The following is a 21,033-nucleotide window of genomic DNA, read 5'->3' on the forward strand; positions in this document are numbered from 1 at the left end:
AAAGATGCTTGGCCCCATCTGAAGGGACAGCATTCAAACTCTGGCTCTTTTAAAAATAAGGTATAATAAAATAATATACTGAGATTTATGACTTTCAGTAGAGATAAAATACACAAATACAACCTTAATAGGGAAAGTAAGCAATCAAAAGTTGCAAAATAAAAGTTCTGTGTGCCATCAAGTAATAATACATAACTATGGAGGTAGATAATGATAATGTAGTTCCATTTAAAGTTATTATTAGGGGAACAAGTTGATTGTCAGAAGTAACCTGGCATAAGGTATATTAGTGCACATAAGCGCCCTATACTGTAAATGGAAAGACGAAATACAAGCTACAGCATAAAAACATGTGAGCTCCCTATTGTAATAGTTAAATTCAATTCAAGTTGCAGTTTAATCCCCACTTCACTTTGCTCTGCTGATGGTCTACAATTCAGGTCACCCCACCCATGCCCGTTTTTAGGGCCGTGCGGGGCATGCCGCCGCCCGGGGCGCTGTTGGGAGGGTGGGCGCTATAATGGAGGGGGGAGCCGGAGCCGCGGGGAGGGCAGCCCGACCTCTCCCTCCCTCTCCTCTCCCGGGCCGCCCTCCGTGCTCCCCCCTCAGATGCAGAGCGAGCAGCCGGGAAGCGCTGTTTACAACTCACCTGCCTGGCTCCAAGCGCTGCTCTCTCGCCGCTGGTCTGTCTCCTCTCTCTGCATAGATGCGGATACACACGCTGCTAAACAGGAAGCAGCGTGGCAGCGTGTGTATCAGTATGGTTAACAGTGCCTAAAATAGAGATTAAAGGTGCGTTTAGATCTTATCACTTGATCTCAATTTTTTTAGTTTGCAGACTAACATGGTGGTGTCCATTTTCAACACACATTGATTGATCACTGGTTTATCCATTGAATTTAGTTCCTGTATGACAAATGGTTAACACTGGTCAGTTTGGCTGAGGAATGTTTCTTGTCTATGAAAACATCTTAAGAAAACAAGAATAAAACTTGACTTCTGTTGGCAGCAACCCTCCTTTCCTGCACTTTATAAATGGGATCTTGTAATTTTCTTTCATTCAGTAGGTGGCTTGTGTAGTCAGGGAATGGGAACATGGAACTCTGTTACACTTTATTACACCAAGATAATCCTATATATTTTGTGTTAAAGTATAGGACATTGTTTACTTTTCACTGCTTAATATTTTACTCAGAACTTGGAAGTCACTTGAAATACATTGAGTAATATCTCACCGGTAATGACTTAGCAAATGGCTGTAGTTCATGTTTAACTGCAAGTCAATTACTGTGTCACGCTTGGTTCCAAGACAAAGATACAATGAAGCCCTTTCCTCTAAGTCACTGTCATTTAATGTACTATAATCTCCACTAGCATACCATATGATAACAAGAACCTTTTCTGTTATACTGTATAGTGTTATAAAATATGTTGAAGACAAATGTTCCTTTTGATACCCAACCAAAGAGAGAGCAAAAGCTACATACACACACTACAATTTCATCACCTTCGGTTATGATTCATAAACATCTCGGGTGAAAATCTAGCAATCCCACTTACCTAAACAGTATTATTATTCTTTGTGTAGCTCCCTCCGATCCCCTCTCTATTGAGCAGAACTGGCTGCAGAGAGCTGAGCAGCATGTCTGTATGGGGACTGATCCTTAACTGTCACTTGCAATAATCAATAGCAAGTGTTGTAGGTGCCAGTAATTGACTGTGCATATCATTCTTTAGTCTGAACAGAACATTTAGTTGGAGAATTTGTATGGTCTGGATATTGTATAGGTATCGTGTGTGACTGTTGATCAGGGACAGTTTTCTGGAAATGCCACAAAGGCCTGCCCTTGGACAGCTGCTACCCAAGGGGGTGGATGGAGATGGAAGAGGGGCTTCTGCAGATGGAAGACAAAAATGTAAATGCAAGGAATACATGGAAGAGGGGAGCTTTTGCCCAAGGAATCTGTACAATAAAGAGAGTGACTGCTGTACATGGATGTTACACTCGGAAGAGAGTTGCATATAAAATAGGAAAGGGGTCACTGTCCATGGAAGGGGAGCCAAAAGAAGGGGTGGAAAAACGATATATAGCTGGCCTTGCTACTTGCTAGTTTTCAAGAATATCAAAGCTAAGATCGACTCCTAGTGGTTTTAGTTTTGGATAGGAATAGAAGGACTGACCCCGCTACTTGGTTTCCCCATGCAGGAATTTTCTGCAGCTCAGCACAGCTTGGACATCCAGCTAAGGCATCCAGTGAATAGACAACTTAAAAATCTCTCCTGCTAGTTGATAGGGAAGATAAATGAGATGCAAATAATAGTTGATGCAGGATTATGCAAATCCTGGATGTAAATTCATACAGCTTAAAAATAGACCAATCCTTTTCAGCCAGTTGGACTTGATTGGACAATTTTCAAGCTGCATACATGTGCATACAAAATGTGCATAAGCTTGCATCAGTACAGAATTATTTGCATATCCTTCAAATGGGACAAAGGGTTAAGAGCTGGAACCACAAGAGACCTTGAACTATTTCTCTTCTTTAATTGCTCTTTGCATTTCCCGTGAGGCTTCTCTGACACAGATTCTAGCCTGAGCACAAATTATAGGGGTGAAAGTACAATATAACCATCTTCTGAACATTATATCTGTAGATAGTCTTATAATAAGCTCAGAAATTCAACTTGACCAAGCATTGAGAGGCACACATAGGAATGGATATAGCCTTCTGGCCTTAAAGAGAACCCGAGGTGGGGATCGTAGAAAGAAATCTATACACAGAGGCTGGGTCTGGCTATAGTCCCCAGCCTCTTTTGCTAGTTGAATCCCCCCTAAGTGCCCCCTGTGCTCCGCTCTCCCCATAAATCACAGCCGCGCTCTCGGGCATTGTTTACCTTAATAATGTCACTCACGCCGCTCCCCCCGCCTCCTGCAGAGCGCCGGTCCCCAATCAGTGGCGAGGGAAGGGACGTGGGCTGGGACCGGCGCTCTGCAGGAGGCATGGGAGCGCAGTGAGTGACACTAGTGAGGTAAATACAGCCCGCTGCAACACGCTGCATGTCGCCAGCACGGCTGTAATTTATGGGGGAGAGCGGAGCGCAGGGGGGACTTAGCGGGGATTCAACTAGCAACAGAGGCTGGGCACTATAGCCAGACCCAGCCTCTGTGTATAGATTTCTTTCTATGATCCCCACCTCGGGTTCTCTTTAATATATACCTATAAAATAGCAGCAATTGTCATACTACCTCTCATAGTCCGAGCCAGATCCTCTTCAAGGCAACTTAGGCAGTTGCCCAGGGCCTGATGGGTGTCCAGGAGCCCAGCTGAAATTTTAAGTCCCATCTTACTCTATAAAATCTGTCAGGTGGCCAGCAGGGGGAGCCACATTTGGTACCTTGCCTAGGGCACCTTCATATTAATCATTCTTGGTTTGGCTCTAATACAGCTCTGCCTAGCTCTAATCCTTTCTGAGTCACTCACCTGGAACAGGAGCATCAGAAGTGTTTCGGAAAACCCAAATCGAATGCTTGTTCAAGGTGAGTGATTTAAAAAGTTTTATATCCTGAAGAACCGCATGATAACCACAAAGGGGTCAGCGCTGCCGCTTCAATATTTGTTTTAGGAAAGGTGCACTTTAAACTTTAACAAACCTATTGCTTCTAAGATGAACTTGCTAATTTACTTGAACCTCACCTTGCCACCAGTTCACATTTTTTTAAATAATTATTTTTTTTTCTGTTAATAATTCCGATAGATGTAATACCATATAATTATATATGCTGCTGTATTACATGGTCACATGAGCATCATGTGATGAAAAATAATTTTGTGATAAAAATAATTAGAAATAACTTTATAATCTGTGACATATCATTTACTTACATTTTATTTCTTTATAGACAGTGTTGTGTGATACAAATGGCTTTGCAGAAAATAAAAGGCTAAAGGTTATAATTTGTGCAATAATTTAATGGAACTTTCAGTCCAGTGTACATGGAACAAGATCAAACAATGGAGGAACATTTTCTTCTAAAACTAAGATTTAAAAAATACGAGGTTTGACAGCATCAAAATAACAAAAATCAAATGCTAAATTTCTCTTAACACAACAGGGTATTTGTAATTCATCATGTGTAGCAGATTTTATGGAGAAGCATGTGATCAGGTTGATCACATGACAGATTTGGAGCCAATTTGATGCTGATGATTATGTGTTGATTCTATTTCCTGTTGATTCTATTTCCTGTTGATTCTGTTTCCTGTGTATACTTAAACAGGAAGTGATCACCATAAGAGAGTTAAAATTCTACGCCTGATCTAAGGCTCTCCACGTGTTGTGCTACTCATAAGTAACACTATTTATTTGCAATCATTTGCAACAATTTAATTTAGAGCTTAAAATGGGTTGCTTATTACGAAGTTTCCTTAAAATGTCTACCTGAGACTAGTGTTGGGCGAACAGTGTTCGCCACTGTTCGGGTTCTGCAGAACATCACCCTGTTCGGGTGATGTTCGAGTTCGGCCGAACACCTAGTAGTGTTCGGCCAAACTGTTCGGGTTCGCCCGAACGGCTCAATGCCTGGCCGAACAGGGCCCCTGTTTGGCCGAATACGGCCCCCCTATGGGGTCGCAGGCATAAGGGGGGAGCATGCCCCGATCGCGGGGGGGTCGGATATTCCCCCCACCCCCTCCGCTAGCGCTCCCCCCTCTGCCCGCTTCCCCATACAAAAGTTTAAGGAAAGTAAAATAGTACCGGTGGTAGTGGCTGGCAGTGGCACTGTGAAGTGATTGAGGAGGAGGAGTCCGGAGAGTGACGCGTTGAGGGAGGCCGGGCAGCGGGCGGTTCAGCGGTAGTACCCTTGTGGTACTTCCGCCCTTTCTCTGACCTCACGTCCTCTGCGTGATGACGCATACGAGGGTACGCGTGACGCGTACCCTCGTATGCAGAGGACGTGAGGGTACGCGTCACTCTCCGGACTCCTCCTCCTCACTCACTTCACAGTGCCACTGCCAGCCACTACCACCGGTACTATTTTACTTTCCTTAAACTTTTGTATGGGGAAGCGGACAGAGGGGGGAGCGCTAGTGGAGGGGGTGGGGGGAATTTCTGACCCCCCCCCCGCGATCGGGGCATGCTCCCCCCTTATGCCTGCAACCCCATAGGGCCCCCAAAAGCGGTATGTTCGGGGAGTTCGGGGTTCGGCCCGAACATGCCGAACATCGCGGCCATGTTCGGCGAACGTTCCCGAACCCGAACATCCAGGTGTTTGCCCAACACTACCTGAGACCAGACCCAGATTTACATCCCAGAAGCCTATAGGCACATATGTCCTGGCAGCCTACACTTCGGCCTTCACGAACCTAAAAACCCGAAAACCGCACCGTAAGTGTGTTGGCTGCCAGGCTGGCCCCACTGTCACTTCTCCCTTACATCCCTTGCCCAGTGTAGGTAGCTACAGGTGTCCATTAATACTGAGTGTACCTCTGGCTACTAATACTATGTAGCTAGAGGTGCTCCAGACTGAAGAGAAATCTCGTTAGTGGAATGCTGAGACCTGGGTGAATAACCTCTCATTTACACTCCACTTAGATCTCTGCATAGGAAAGGAGGGAGAGAGGCACTCGAGAAGGGAAGTGAGCCGCCATTCCATCATCAGGCGCCTGTAGGCACGAGCCTACAGTGCCTTATGATAAATCCGGCCCTGCCTCAGACCTTCTGGACTGCCTGTTTTATCCATTGCTACCTGGTTTCGTTCATTGAGTTACAAAAGCAAGAGCCAGCATTTTTTTTAGTTCATAATCCAGCTAACCATTAGTCCTCATCCTTGTCTGGAAAACTACTTTGTGTATGGCTTATCTGTTAAGATAAATAAAAGTTATAAACTAGGATATGTAATGCTCCCTCTAGTGGCCAGAGGGAGACAGTAAGGTATATAACAATAAAGCATCCTCAAGCTGTTTAGCTATCATTTCTACTTTTCAAAAACAAATGATTCCAGGATCCAGGGGTTGTTACAGGTTGCCATGGGGGCTAAGGATAGACATTTCTGGGAGCTTTTCTGAATGTTCTTATTTATAAATGGCTGAAGTGATTTAAAAAAAACAAAAGTGAGATATATACCTACGTAGTGGGAAGCCTCTGGATCGTAGAGCTTTCCACTATCCTTTAAAGGGATACTGTAGGGAGTCGGGGGAAAATGAGTTGAACTTACCCGGGGCTTCTAATGGTCCCCTGCAGACATCCTGTGCCCGCGCAGCCGCTCACCGATGCTCCGGCCCCACCTCCGGGTCACTTCTGGAATTTCTGACTTTAAAGTCAGAAAACCACTGCGCCTGCGTTGCCGTGTCCTCGATCCCGCTGATGTCATCAAGAGCGCACAGCGCAGGCCCAGTATGGTCTGTGTCTGCGCAATACACTCCTGGTGACATCAGCGGGAGCGAGGACACGGCAACGCAGGCGCAGTGGTTTTCTAACTTTAAAGTCAGAAATTCCAGAAGTGAACCGGAGGCGGGGCCGGAGCATTGGGGAGTGGCTGCGCCAACACAGGATGTCTGCGGGGGACCATTAGAAGCCCCGGGTAAGCTCAGCTCATTTTCCCCCGACCCCCCTACAGTATCCCTTTAACAGCCCAATGTTCCAGCACAGGGCCCCTCTTTATCTTCTGCAGGGTTCCCGGCCGTGGATAAGCACATCTGGGCTGGGCATGTGCAAGTATGGTCCTCACATTTCCAGCCGAATGAAATTGCTTGTGCACAACTTTTTTCCTCTGTGCACAAGTGCTTTGTTCTACTGTACATGTACATGCCCAGTCTGAATGCACTTATACAGGACAGCACTTGCGACCAGAAGAAACCTATTCAACTGGCACAAGTCGAATTCGTATAGAGGACCCTGCACTGGAATGGTAGTCATCCAGAGGCTTCCCACTACTATGGAGGTGTGTATCTTTCTTTTTCACTTCAGGTGTGCTTTAACAAATCCAAACACCAACACACAATTTAAGCATTAATTTTCAGCTTTATTGTAGAATTTTGACTGTAGTCCTCATTTTCTGTAGATCACCTTACTAGCTACACTCAAAACAATCTCACATCTGGTTCAATGTCAGAGAGAGATGCGTGTTCCATTGTTTTAGCAGGTTCCTTGTACACAGGGCTAACAACTTCATGATATCATGGATCTGGGTGATTTCTGCCGATTTGATACCGTGTGATGCCTTCTTGCATTCCTAGAAATTTACATGAGTGTACCTGTAGGGGCTGCGGGAGTAAGAGGCCTGGGAGGACGGGGATACTTGGCATACACTGGCGTGGGCCGTGGATGTTTGGGATACCAAATGAAAGGAGACAAGCGAGGAGATGAGAAACTTTATGACATTTTACCAGGAATGGAGCTCACGCCAATGAGTGCCGTTGCTCTAAAACCACAAGGCATTAAACCTGCTCCACAGGTAAGGCCTGCTTTATTTATATATATATGATTTTTTTTATTTTTAAGAGAAATTGAGATTTGCTGATAAAATGTTATGTTACTAAAATGTATGTCAACTGAGCGGTGAGAGATAGCATCGATTTCCCCCATTTACCCTGCCCCCCCCCCCCCCCACACACACACACACACGTAGAACAGAACATGGCCCTGCAATGTCACCTGAGGTATTGGTTGGTTCCTGATCAGGTTCTGATCTCCATCAGGCGACATGGATTGTGTATGGGCCTTATAAGGTAGAGGATTGGCACAATAAGCAATTCGAATTTTCAAAGGACTCCAGTGCCATTGTTACCAATCATCTGCACCTTCAGATCCTGAGGTCAAGATGCTGACAGTGCAGATGTTTCTTTCTTTTTTTTTTTTTTTTTACAAGGAGTGCTGCTGCCTCAGGACTCTCGATGGAACTGTGCTGTATTCACTACTGCTTTCAACAGAAAGACCATCTACTGTCTACAGTGCAGGAGTTTGTAGTGGAGAGTCTGTAACTAAACTGACCACTGACAGGACAAAGTCCTTAGTACCAGTCCAAGACCAGTGTAAGCAGGCATCTTGGGAATTTAAGTTTCACTGAATAAATAATGGATGATGAAAACTACCATGACCCAATGACACAATCGGGGTCCCTGGGTACCTCATGTTTACATGGTGTGATTGAATATCATAGTAATTGGAAATAGATCATTACTTTGGGATCAGTCCATAGGTATGTGAATATGCAAATTACAGAATATGCATGAAATGCACAAGGGTCCAAAAGATTACAAGTTTAAAAAAGTAGAGATGGTCAAGCGACTTTGGTCAAATTTAATACAAATTGGATGCAGCTTAGAACTGGACTAATCAAAATTTACAGAAAGTGCATTTGACTAACCCAGTTCTAAGTTTAAAGGGGCACTATGACAAAAAATTGTAAAAAATTTTAAAATATGTACAAACATAGACAAATAAGTACGTTTTTTCCAGAGTAAAATGAGCGATAAATTATTTTTCTCCTATGTTGCTGTCACTTACAGTACGTAGTAGAAATCTAACAGAAGCGGCAGGTTTTGGACTAGTCCATCTCTTCATAGGGGATTCTCAGCAATGCTTTTATTCTTTATAAAGATGTTCCCTAAAAAGGATTTAAACAATGATGCTGGCCAGCTTTGAATTCTCTTGTATCCACCTTCGGACTTGTGCCTGTCCACAACTTTATCCCTTAGATCTTTTGACAATGCCTTTCCACACATTGTTGATTGATTGCCTTCATTTGTCCAATCATTGAGCAGTGCAATTTTACCAATAAATCATTAAAGCTAATCAAAGGTGAAAGCCAACCGCTTGGAGTACAATGGAAGAGTTAATTAGTAACATTATATATATATATATATACATATATATATATATATATATATATATATATATATATATATATGTGTGTGTGTGTGTATATGTGTGTGTGTGCGTGTGTGTGTGTGGGGGGGGGTGTGTGTATATATATATATATATATATATATATATATATATATATTTTTTTTTTTTTTTTATTATTATTATTTTTTTTTTTTTTTTTTTTTTTTAGAAGGTGTGATAATTTTTCTGTTTATTTGCTTCTGAAATGTTGCTATTACATCTTTCACTTGGCTGGAGCTAATTTTATTGAGTAGGTACAACTGGAAAAAATATTTTTTTCTGTGTGTCTGCATTTCATGCTGTAATGGTTTAAAAATGCTACGATTTAAATATTTTATTTTGTTTCTCAAATGTTTAATAATGCCATGTGTTGTGGCACTTTGCAGGATCAGGGTACTATAAGACCTGCTTCTAATAAAAGTAAACTCATTTAAGGTTTCCTGCAAGCCTTATCAATTGTTTGCTAATTGGTGGAGGCGAAATCCTGTCAGCAACTGCCATGTGCAGACAGGGATTTTTTAAACACAAAACTCGTAAGACTGTTAGGCAGTAGCCCTGGAGAGATACATTTAGAAGTGCATAATAGTAAAAACTTGAAGCCTCTAAGGGGGCTTTAAAATATCTTTGGCCCCCTATCCCCTCTTCCTCCCCCTCCTTCAGGGGCTTAGAATGCCTGTGGAGATGCATCTGTATCTCATACCCATTCCAGGAGAGTGTTAATTATATATTTAAAAAAAAAAACACCCAACACTCCCCAACAAAAAATCTTACAAAAATTTACTTTGACTGAAAAATATAAATATATTTTTCTACCTCAATTCCATCAGTCTTGGTCTTTTTTTTAAGTTACAGATTGCCCAGCAAGCCCAGGTTGAACCAGAACTCTTAGGAGTGTGTAAGGGGCTAAAATGAACAAAAGAGCCCTCTTACTAAAAACAGTATGCAAAGAAGAAATGTACCTTCTTAAAACAAAATGTATGTGCGATTTTTCAGGTTGAAGTTAGCATCTGAGGTCTCCAAACAATGCATCACTGCTGAATATGGGCGACCTCATATGGTCACTCCAACCTAAATATACCTAAAGAAGGCAAATTTCTGGTCTGTTTTTAATTTGCTGTCTGATGGTTTAGCTATACAGATTCCTGTTTTACATGTTTTTTTTATATGAAAATGAAAAGTCACTATTTCCACAGGTGCTGGAGGAAATCTGCCAAAAAAATAACTGGGGTCAGCCAGTATACCAACTACATTCTGCGATAGGGCAAGATCAGAGACAACTGTTCCTATATAAGATCACTATTCCCATGCTTGCTACTCAGAACCCTGCTATGTAAGTGTGTATTATATGCCTGGCATTCACTTATATATTTACATCATGTGGAGAGGATGTAACCTTTTTATCATGTTAATATAATGTATATATGTTACTTAGCCATAATTGTGTATCAAAGAGCTTGTTATGCACTGTTTAAATGTAGAAGTACAGAAAATGCTGTATGTATAGTTTATTTTTTATTATACGTGTTTTATATTTTGCCTTCATCTTTTGGGGCCCTGTACAGATAGAAACAAACGTGAGTACTTAAAATACAGACACTGGTATAAACGCTACAGTGACCAATTTGTTGTAATTAACAAAATGTACAAGTTAAAAGGGACACAAGTTTACAATCTGAAAGAATCAATGATCATTAAAATCAGTCATATTATTTAACCACTTGAGGACCGCAGTGTTAAACCCTTCTAAAGTCCATTTTTCTGTAAATAGGCCACTGCAGCTTTAAGGCCTCGCTGCAGGGCCACACAACTCAGCACACAATTGACCCCCCCCCTTTTCTCCCCACCAACAGAGCTCTCTGTTGGTGGGGTCTGCTCGCTCCCTCAATGTGTTGGGGTTTTTTTATAAATATTTTTCTGTTTATTTTTCTAATAATTTTTTTTTTTTAATTTTATTTACAAATCCCTCCCTCCCCTAGCCAGCCTATGACAGCGATCGGCTGTCATAGGCTTCAGCCAATGAGAGCTGATTGCTCTCTTGCCACCCAGGGGGACAACTGTGTCAAACGGCTGTCCCCAGTACATCGCTGCCTTAGATCGCAGCGCTGTACAGGTATATTAGAAGGCGGTTTCGCCGTGTAACAGTCTCCGAGCGGCCCGCTTTTCAAATGGAGATGCGCGCGCGATCTCCTGCTAACCCCATTGACAGCTGTTCATGCCAATCGGCGTGTAGCGGTCCTGGGGCTGCCGCTGCGTTCACGCCAATCCGCATGGAGCGGTCGGCAAGCAGTTAAAATGTGCCCTATTCAGTTGTGAAGAATTTCTGTAGAACTAATAATGAAAAAAAAAATCTGTAAGCGGTTTAAATTGCAGTGAACACTACAAGCAGCCATTTTATCGTATGAGCTTGCAGAGACATCTGACAGCAGATGATTTACTGTGACACCAATTCACTATGTATTATTATTATTATTATTATTGATTTATAAAGCACCAACGTATTCTGTGGTCCTGTACAAGGTAAGAAATAAACATGGGGTACAAAATAATACATGCAATGGTTGCACCAGTATACGAAATACAGAATCGGTACAAAATACTGAATTGGTAATTACACTGACAAAATGAATGTGAATAAATGTGCAACTAATTCCAAAACACAAAAGGGTGAGAGATCCCTGCCCTTGCGAGCTTACAATCTAAAGGGAGGAACAAAAGGATGTATTAAATATACAAAATCAAATGTATAATTTATTGCACATTCCACTTCATATAGTACAAACAAAATGAAACTATCTCTATAGGGGTGTGTACCTTGTTATAATACTGTATAAGCTGAAAAGCAGGTTTCTAATTAGAAATTTGCGATTTATTATCACCCTATTTGAGTTAACGGCAAAACCTCTGAACAAAGTATTGTCACCAACATTGCTGGGGAGGTTGGGGACACCTGTAAGAATGTGTCCACAGTAAATATAAGCATGTTTTGTTTTTTGTAAATATAGGTTAAAGGTTTCTTAAATAAGAACTGTATTGAAAATAACGTAATTCATAAAATTGCTTATTTTTTATAATATTGATTTATAAATGATTTATTCAGGGTTTGTCCATTGTAAAATCTTTCCTCTCCCTATTTTACTTTCTTAAATGTATTGCGAGTAGTGACCTCTCTAGTGCTATCAGGTGCAGCTCTGTGGGATTATAGTATACTCCGTGTTCCGAAGCCAATAGAAAAATACCAATATATAAAAAAAAATTGTATATCGCTTTTCTTCTGTTGGACTCAAAGCGCTTGTGAGGCAGACAGACACCAGAGCGCACTCAGTAGGCGTGTTAGGAAGTCTTGCCCAAGAACTTGCTTCTGTATAGGTGCTGGCTTACTTAAAGGGGAACTTCAGCCCAAACAAACATACTGTCATCAAGTTACATTAGTTATGTTAATTAGAATAGATAGGTAATATAATCTCTTACCCACCCTGTTTTAAAAGAACAGGCAAATGTTTGTGATTCATGGGGGCTGCCATCTTTGTCATGGGGGCAGCCATCTTTTTGGTTGAAAGAAGGTGACAAGGAGCAGGAGACACAGTTCCAACTATCCTGTGTCCTGATTACCCCTCCCAGCTGCACACGCTAGGCTTCAAATGTCAAATTCAAAATGTAAAAAAAGTAAAAATTGCACCAAAGCAGCAGAACGAGAACAACAAAATCAGAAATCCCATCATGCTTTGCACAGCATCAGGGGAAAAAAGCCCGGGCAGTTTTCTTCTGTGCAGCTAATAATGAGGCTTGTATAAGAGAAACAAAGTTCTGATACTGTGAAACTGTTAAAGAAACACCAAGCCTTTTCAGTGCTGCTGAGTCGATTTTTAGTCCGGAGGTTCACTTTAAGAAGAAGAGCTAAGATTTGAACCCTGGTCTCCTGTGTCCTTAACCACCACCAGTACACTATCAGAGCAGAGCTCTTAAAGGGGAACTGAAGAGAGAGGTATATGGAGGCTGTCATGTTTATTTCCTTTTAATCAATACCAGTTGCCTGGCAGCCCTGCTGATCCTCTGCCTCTAATACTATTAGCCATAGCCCCTGAACAAGCATGCAGCAGATCAGGTGTTTCAGTGGTTCAGACTTATAAGTCTGATCTGACAAGACTAGCTGCATGCTTGTTTCTGGTTTTAATCAGATACTACTGCAGAGAAATAGACCAGCAGGGCTGCCAGGCAACTGGTATTGATTAAAAGGAAATAAACAGGACAGCCTCCATATACCTCTCTCTTCAGTTCCCCTTTAACTAGTACAGCAACATATAGATATAGAAGTGTTTCTGATGCTGAAATCAGAATAATGAATGTAAAAGTGGGAATAATTTACTACATTTTGCCATTTGTCACAACTGTACAGTGCCTCTTTAAGAAAATATTCTTTAAATGTGGCATGTCGAATAGCAGTGGTATTTAGCTTATTAGCAGCATACTTTGAACAGCAATAGGACTCTTTCCCAATTTGAAAATTGAAAGTTTAAACATTTTAAGTGACAATACACATTTATTAAAAAATGGGGAACATGGCTTTCATGATTTACCTAAACCCCTAATAAAACATGCAACCTGGGTGGCCTTGGATCTACCAGCACCCAATCTGTGGTTAGTTAGGTTTTACCAAAAAAGCCCTATCTAGATAACCCTACCCTAATAGCTGCTCATACACGTTAATGCAATTTTGACCAAATACAAGTATTCAAAAAAATTTGATCAAGTCAGACATGAGCTTATCTATTTTAGATCTGTAAAGGGATAAAGACCTTTTAAGAAGTACCCACCAGTGGTGATTACAGCTAGACTGGATTGGTATATCCCTACACATTTGGCTTTTTTCTGTTATTCTGTTGCTCAAGACATTCTTGTTATTAGCAGTTATGACACAAGTGTAAATCTATAACAAAAAAAAACCTGTTAAATCTGCATGCTGGTGTCAATGTACAAAACCCAAGCAAATGATAAGGAACTAGTAGTTCCTAGTAGAAACTACATCCAGTGTCTTCAAAGCAGTGGTGAGGGGTAGGTTAGCAGCTTACACCATCAGAACATTATTCCTGAAAGCTGCAGTGGAGGTAAGTATGAATGGTATAACCCAATCCTACTCCTTGCCCATCTTTGCATGCCATTGGACAAAGTCCATTAACCAAAATCCCAACAATTTTTTATTTGAACATACACATTTTTCAGTCTTTTTATAGCTACTTGGTTAAATAATATAGCATAGTTTCTCATCTAGTATATGATAAATTTTACCTATTGTTATGTTGTGTTTATAGCCACCCTTTTACACCTCCCAAACTTTGTATATCTGTGGATGAAGCTAAAAACTATGCAGCGGAGTACACATTGCAGACCTTAGGAATCCCAACAGAGACCGCTGAGGCACCAGCGACTTTTGCAGGTAATTCCATTATTTGTGTCACACAGCAATATCCTACTGGCATAAAGTCTATTTCCCCTGGGTATTTTGTATGACCTTTTCTTTCCTGTATGTATTCCCCAGAATCCACACGGAGGAAAAAATATTAATGAACATTTGATTTGTTTGTTTTTTCCGCACACACAATATTTCATAGCATTAAAGCAAACTTGAAGCAAAGAAAATTAAGATATAATATATGTGTAGTATGGATAATGAATAAAATATTAGTAGCAAAGAAAAAAATCTTATATTTTTATTTTCAGTTATATTTTTTTCTAAATTGCATCATTTTGTCACATTTAAAGTTTAAAAATCACACTCTCTTTAACCTCCCTGGCGGTAAGCCCGAGTTGAGCTCTGGCTAAGCCGCCGCGGAGGATTTCTCAGGCCCCGGTGGGCCGATTTACATATTTTTTTTTTGTTACACGCAGCTAGCACTTTGCTAGCTGCGTGTACAAACCGATCGCCGCCGCTCTGCGCCGATTCGCCGCAGCTGCCCACCCCAGACCCCTTGCGCAGCCTGTCCAATCGCCACCAGGCAGTGCTAAGGGGTGGATCGGGACTCCCTCCGATGACATGACGTGGATGACGTCATCCCAATCATCCCCGTGGCGACCGGGAAAGCCAAACAGGAAATCCCATTCTGAACAGGATTCCCTGTTTGCTCTGATCGCCAGAGGCGATCGGAAGGGGATGCCGCTGCACAGCCTGGCGCTAGCTACGTGATTTTAAAAAAATAGATTAAAAAAAAGTGCTGCGCCGCCCCCCTGGCGATTTTATCGTAATGCCAGGGGGGTTAAGCTATAAAACAAAGCAGGCATAATCACCCTTTGGACTTTCCTGCAGTAAAACCTTATCTCAAGCTGTCTCTCACTGTTTCTTAGTTGTTTAAAGAGGAACTCCAGTGAAAATAATGTAGTAAAAAAAAGTGCTTCATTTTTTACCATAATTATGTATAAATGATTTAGTCAGTGTTTGCTCATTGTAAAATCTTTCCTCTCCCTAATTTACATTCTGACATTTATTACATGGTGACATCTTTACTGTGGGCAGGTTATGTAGCTGCTCCTAGCTGTTTTGGCTGTTAGAGACAGCTGTAAACAGCTAATTCCTGTCTGTGAACCTTGTTACATTGTGGCAGTTTGCCCAGAGTACCGCGGTACTCAGAGCTTCTTGTGGGAGGGGATTCAGCACAAAATGGGTCATACAGCGCCCCCTGATGGTCTGTTTGTGAAAAGCATTATATTTTTCATGTAAAAGGGGGTATCAGCTACTGATTGGGATAAAGTTCAATTCTAGGTTGGAGTTTCTCTTTAAGTGCTTTAGAAAACAGGACTGTATTAGGCAGCTCAGAGAACTGAAGTTGTTTTAAATATTCCTTTACTGGAAAACAATGAGACTCTTTTCTTTGCTACTAATGTTCTATTTCTTAGATGTACTACACATACAATTCATTATCTCATATCATAAGTTTATTTTCGGATCAGGATTGCTTTAAACTCAGGTACTTAAAACTTCAACTGCCTTCATGAATATAGCTGAGCATAATGGCAGACCTATACAGACTTTTTCATTTTTATTTTGAACATTTTTATTTCAACTAAAATGGTAATTTGTGGTCACAATGGAACTCTTAAGGTAGCCATACACTGGTCGATTTGCCATCAGATTCGACCAACAGATAGATCCCTCTCTGATCGAATCTGATCAGAGAGGGATCGTATGGCCACCTTTACTGCAAACAGATTGTGAATCGATTTCAGCCTGAAACCGTTCACAATCTGTGGTGGTGGTGCTGCCGCCGCTCCTCCGGGCCCCCGCATACATTACCTGCTCCGCCGGCGCGACTCCCCTGGTCTCTGCTGTCTTCTTCTCCGCTCTGGTTTGGTCTCCAGGTCCAGCATGCTTCACTTCTTCATGTCTGGGGGAAGTTTAAACAGTAGAGCGCCCTATACTGTTTAAACTTCCTGCCGGGACAGGAAGAAGTGAAGCATGCCGGAGACCAGACCAGAGTGGAGAAGAAGAAGACAGCGGAGACCTGGGGAGTCGCGCCGGCGGAGCAGGTAATGTATTGCAGCTGTATTGCGTCGGTCGTCAGGCACTCAAACGCCGCTAGCGACGCGCTCCCTACCCGCGGTCGATTGACGGCAATTTCCTGCACAGAGCGATAGATGGGATCGATCTATTTCGGGACGATGTGACAGCAGATTCGATCCCAGTGATCGAATCTGCTGTCGATTGGCGGGGAATCGGCCTAGTGTATGGCCAGCTTTAGTATCTTGGTAGTTGCTCATCACTTGTGTATGTGTTGCTTTTATACTCTGTGTACTAACAGACTATATCTCTTTATCTGCCCCACTGTTTAGAGGCCCTGTTCACCTTAATCCTTGCAAGGAAATTGTATTTACTTCCTGTAAGACAACGGCCCTTATTCAATTTTCATTTTCTCCACATTTTTGGCCTAGGTAATATTTTCGCACCTTATCAATAAAATGCCTTTTTAATCCATCAGCAATGGAGGAAATGCTCAGAAAATGTTTGGTACTTTTTTTTTTTTTGCACCAGCCAGTGCTGAAAAGTTATTTTAACCACTTTCGTGTTTGGAAGCAGTATATCTACGCCCCTGGAGACTTCATGTTAGCTCCAGGGGCGTAGATATAGGTACCTTGCTGCGGTCACCATCAGTGTACGCTCCCATAACATTGCCTAAAAATGTTATTTGTCATAACATACAGGTTTCATATGCAAAGGTAAGTATGTTATGTGTTTCTAACGATGTGTACAACTGACTCGCCTCGGCATATTAGTGGTGCCACATGCTTACTGAGGTATGTGTGCCACCATAGAACCAAATGTATGTTTATCTGTTAAGTCTTATGTCATTTTGTAATGTTGCAAAATTACCATTATTGTGTGAAGGTTTTAAAAAATATACAGGCACAGCTGCAGCTCAGGGCCATGCTATCATAGGGGCAACCTGGGCTATTGCCCAAGGGCCTCTGACAGGGGCATAACTAGAAATCACTGGGCCCCCCTGCAAAACTTTGGATGGGCCCATGCTCTCTCTTAATCCCCACTTCCCCAGCGCTTTTTGCGCAAGGAAACCTGAGGACCAATGTTTTTCAATTGGCTAGTGCAGACTTGAATGTGTTTTCCCCATGCAGATAAAAACAGACAGCAGTGAAGCACTGCCCACATTTTCTGTATCAATAACATTAGTTTCTGTGATAAAACGTGAATGTTTTCACACATACAGACACACATGGTGTACAACGAGTGTGCTCCCAGCCTCAGCTTATTACACTCACTCTTTCCATCTCTGATGGAGCAGAACTGGCTCTGCAGATTCCACTGACACCATCACTACAGTACACAGAACTTGGGGAGGGGATGGAGAGGCTGGGGGTAGAACTGGCTCTGCAGACTCCTCCAGCATCATTACAGTACAGAGCACTTGGGGAAGGGTAGATAGGTTGTGGGCAGGGCGCTCTGTGCCCTTCGTTTTCAGTTTCTGCAGACTCCTCCAGCATCACTACAGTACAAAGCACTTGGGGAGGGGTAGAGAGGTTGTGGACACAGAGCTATGTGCCCTTAGTTGTCAGTCTCTCAGGACAGGGAAGAGAAACATCTCTCCCCCCACCAGGCCCTTAAAGAGAATCTGTATTGTTAAAATCGCACAAAAGTAAACATACCAGTGCGTTAGGGGACATCTCCTATTACCCTCTGTCACAATTTCGCCGCTCCTCGCCGCATTAAAAGTGGTTAAAAACAGTTTTAAAAAGTTTGTTTATAAACAAACAAAATGGCCACCAAAACAGGAAGTAGGTTGATGTACAGTATGTCCACACATAGAAAATACATTCATACACAAGCAGGCTGTATACATCCTTCCTTTTGTATCTCAAGAGATCATTATACACAGGCAGTGTGCATAGAGGGGCCAGGAAGGGGGAGTTCATAGCAGAACCACAACACTGAAGAACTTGGCAGCCTTCCAGACACAGGCTGACAAGTCTGACAAGAGAGAGATAAGTTGATTTACTACAGAGATGGTGATAGTAGAACAAGCTGCAGTAAGCCAGAACACATTAGAATAGCTTTTGGAACTTGTAGGATGATAAAAAACAGGATGTAATTTTTGTTACGGAGTCTCTTTAAGATTTCTGTGCCCCCTGCGGCTGCACCCCTTGCATGGTCTATTGTTACACACCTGGCCCCTAATTGTTGCTGGGTTTCCCCCTGACTTCTGCTCCCTGGGCCCTGCAAAGTTTTTGGCAGCATAGTAACTCACTTGTCCCGCCCCTGTGAGGGTGAAGATGGGAGTGCATGGAATAATAGAGCAACGTGCTTGTCAGGCAAAGGCCGTAGAGAGCAGAATAAGGTTGCGGGGGATCTAGGGAAAGGTGTCGGGGGGGGGGGGGGGGGGCATTGTAGTTAGAACCATCCCCGCTGCATCTGTTGTATTATTGTCATACTGAGTTACATAAGTACATGCATTTCTGTTCACATGAACTTTCTTCTCCCTCAAATCACGTATGACTTCACTTTCCTGGGCTGGATCTCTCACTACATTTTTTGGCGTACTCAAATCCTGTACTATGTCATATCTGCAGCTGGGGAAATACGAAAAGCTATATAAAAACAGATAAATATTTGCGGAATAAAAATGGCTTTTAAATGTAAGAAATTATATGATGGATACATTTAACTCTCTACCACAGCACATGGCAGTGAAGAAAACCAATAGCTGCTAAGTTCATACAGGTAGAGTACAAGTTATTAATGTCTTGCATAATTTAATCCTCAGGTTATGCCTTTGCTAGTTCACCAGCTGCAGTAGCAGCCGCCACCCAACTGAAACAAGCTGTTGCTCTGGGACAGGATCTTGCAGCCTACGCCGCCTATGAAGCTTATCCAGCATTCGCAGTGGCGGCTCGAGGAGACGCATATGGGACATTCTAAGGATTTCAGAGCTAGCTATGACCTGAGCTCTGTGTGATGACTAAAAGCCGGGGTTCAGCCATTTTGTTTGCTTTCAGATCTGCCATTACCATGGAGCTTTATTTTACTATTGCTCCAATGGAAATCAGCACATGAAATGCTATTCATTTTTTTAGGCATAAGTTAACTTTTTTCTCTTTAGTAATAGAATAGCTTTTATTTAAATGTCCTTGGTTTCATGTACACTGACACTGTTTACACTTTTTTGCTTATTAATAGGTAGTGAAGTCACTAAAAGTTAGGCTAGGCCTTCTATGATTCATACAGAGGACTTTAAATATTGGATCAAATATACTTTAAGAGTAATATATTTTGTTACCACAGGTAACTTAGTTAAGACACTGGCATTTTCTCTTTATTCCTTCTTGCTGTATAGAAATACCTGGAAAAAATCATGAGGAGTACCAGAAATCAGTACAGAGGCCTGAGAGGCCATAATAGGTGTTTCAAAATGTTGCCTTTAAGGCCCATGATCCAACAGTGCAGATGCTCTCAACATGAATGTTTCCTTTGTCCCATGTAGGCACTGAGTGGCACAACAAGGGTTGGGTCTCAGGAGAAGCTCTTTGATTAACTCATATTGAAAAACCCCAGTTCAGGCAAGGCTATTATTGGTGCGTAGCAAAAGGTGATGTAGAGGTTGAAACCACACTGCAAACAGCTGACTTCATTACTGCTATAATGGTAATGGGCACCTCTGTATGTGCTTGAATAGTGGTAAAAGCTGACAAACAACTTCCCTCCTCCTGTGCACACCTCTCTCACCCTGGGACTATCCTTGGAAAGCGAGTTTTAACATCTGATATCATGCTGTAGTAGTGCTATGGGGGCCCATGGGTCTGTGGCTGTGCCACTGGTTTAAGACTTAGTAGAAAAGCTTTCTCATTAAGGGGAGGTTAGAGTTAGTTTTTCTGGAAAGGGTGACTGGGGAGAGTTTATAGAAAGGCATCAGGCGGGGGTCTAACAATGTGGGAAAGGTAGGGTTAAGTGGCAGTGTGCTGGTAATATAGGTGCTTTGAATAGTGATAATCATGAACTGTTCATCTCCCTGCTGCCACCTCTCGGACACTGCGACAGGCCCACTTTAAATCTTGGACTTCATACTCCCTGGTGTCTCCTGCATCCCTAAACGTGTATCCATGTCTATAGAGCACTATGTAATCCTCATTATTCCAGCTTTGTGTTTAGTCTTTTACGTTAGTTTTGCATTTTATATTGTTTTTATATATTTTTTTCACAGAAAATAAAACTTTCCTTATCTATTTGGATATTGGACTATTCAACAATTAAGACTAAAAAGACATTTTTACTAAAGGATAAATCGACCAGCAAGCCTGTGCGTAATTTACACACTAATTGCTGGCTTTCTACTACCTAGTACATGCCAGAAATACCACCATACACATAATCACTAACCACTGTTTCTCAGTGACTGCCAGTGAACGAAACTATACTGATCATAAAACTGCAAATTTTGTTTCACCGGAAATGGAATTTGTAGGATCTCAACCAGAACTTTGCAGTGGGCTGATCAGATTCCTATTAAATAACCACAGGTTGTTTATTTAAACAAGCTGCTGGTTAATTTAGTAGCTGACCTAGTTTTGTTCAACTTTATCTATTACTATTAGTCAGCATTAAAGTGGACCCAAATTAAAAATACAAGATTTCAGAAATAAAATCTATTTTCTAAA

The 21,033-nt window shown here is 42.0% G+C and overlaps 1 protein-coding gene across 2 annotated transcripts in view; it reads left to right on the forward strand.

Moving 5' to 3' along the window:
- Positions 1 to 20,804, forward strand: part of A1CF (APOBEC1 complementation factor) — a 93,037-nt gene extending 72,233 nt beyond the window's left edge. The window contains exons 9-12 of one of the 2 annotated variants that reach the window (XM_068258551.1): positions 7,236 to 7,453; positions 10,080 to 10,216; positions 14,193 to 14,317; positions 19,146 to 20,804. In XM_068258551.1, coding sequence (XP_068114652.1) covers positions 7,236 to 7,453; positions 10,080 to 10,216; positions 14,193 to 14,317; positions 19,146 to 19,300 — 635 coding nt within the window. In that variant the 3' untranslated portion in view covers positions 19,301 to 20,804. The remainder of the gene's footprint in view (positions 1 to 7,235; positions 7,454 to 10,079; positions 10,217 to 14,192; positions 14,318 to 19,145) is intronic. The other variant, XM_068258552.1, reaches the window with a different exon arrangement.
- The last annotated feature ends 229 nt before the right edge of the window (positions 20,805 to 21,033 follow it).

The sequence above is a fragment of the Hyperolius riggenbachi genome, chromosome 10, assembly GCF_040937935.1.
Source record: "Hyperolius riggenbachi isolate aHypRig1 chromosome 10, aHypRig1.pri, whole genome shotgun sequence".
NCBI classification, from domain to species: Eukaryota; Metazoa; Chordata; class Amphibia; order Anura; family Hyperoliidae; genus Hyperolius; species Hyperolius riggenbachi.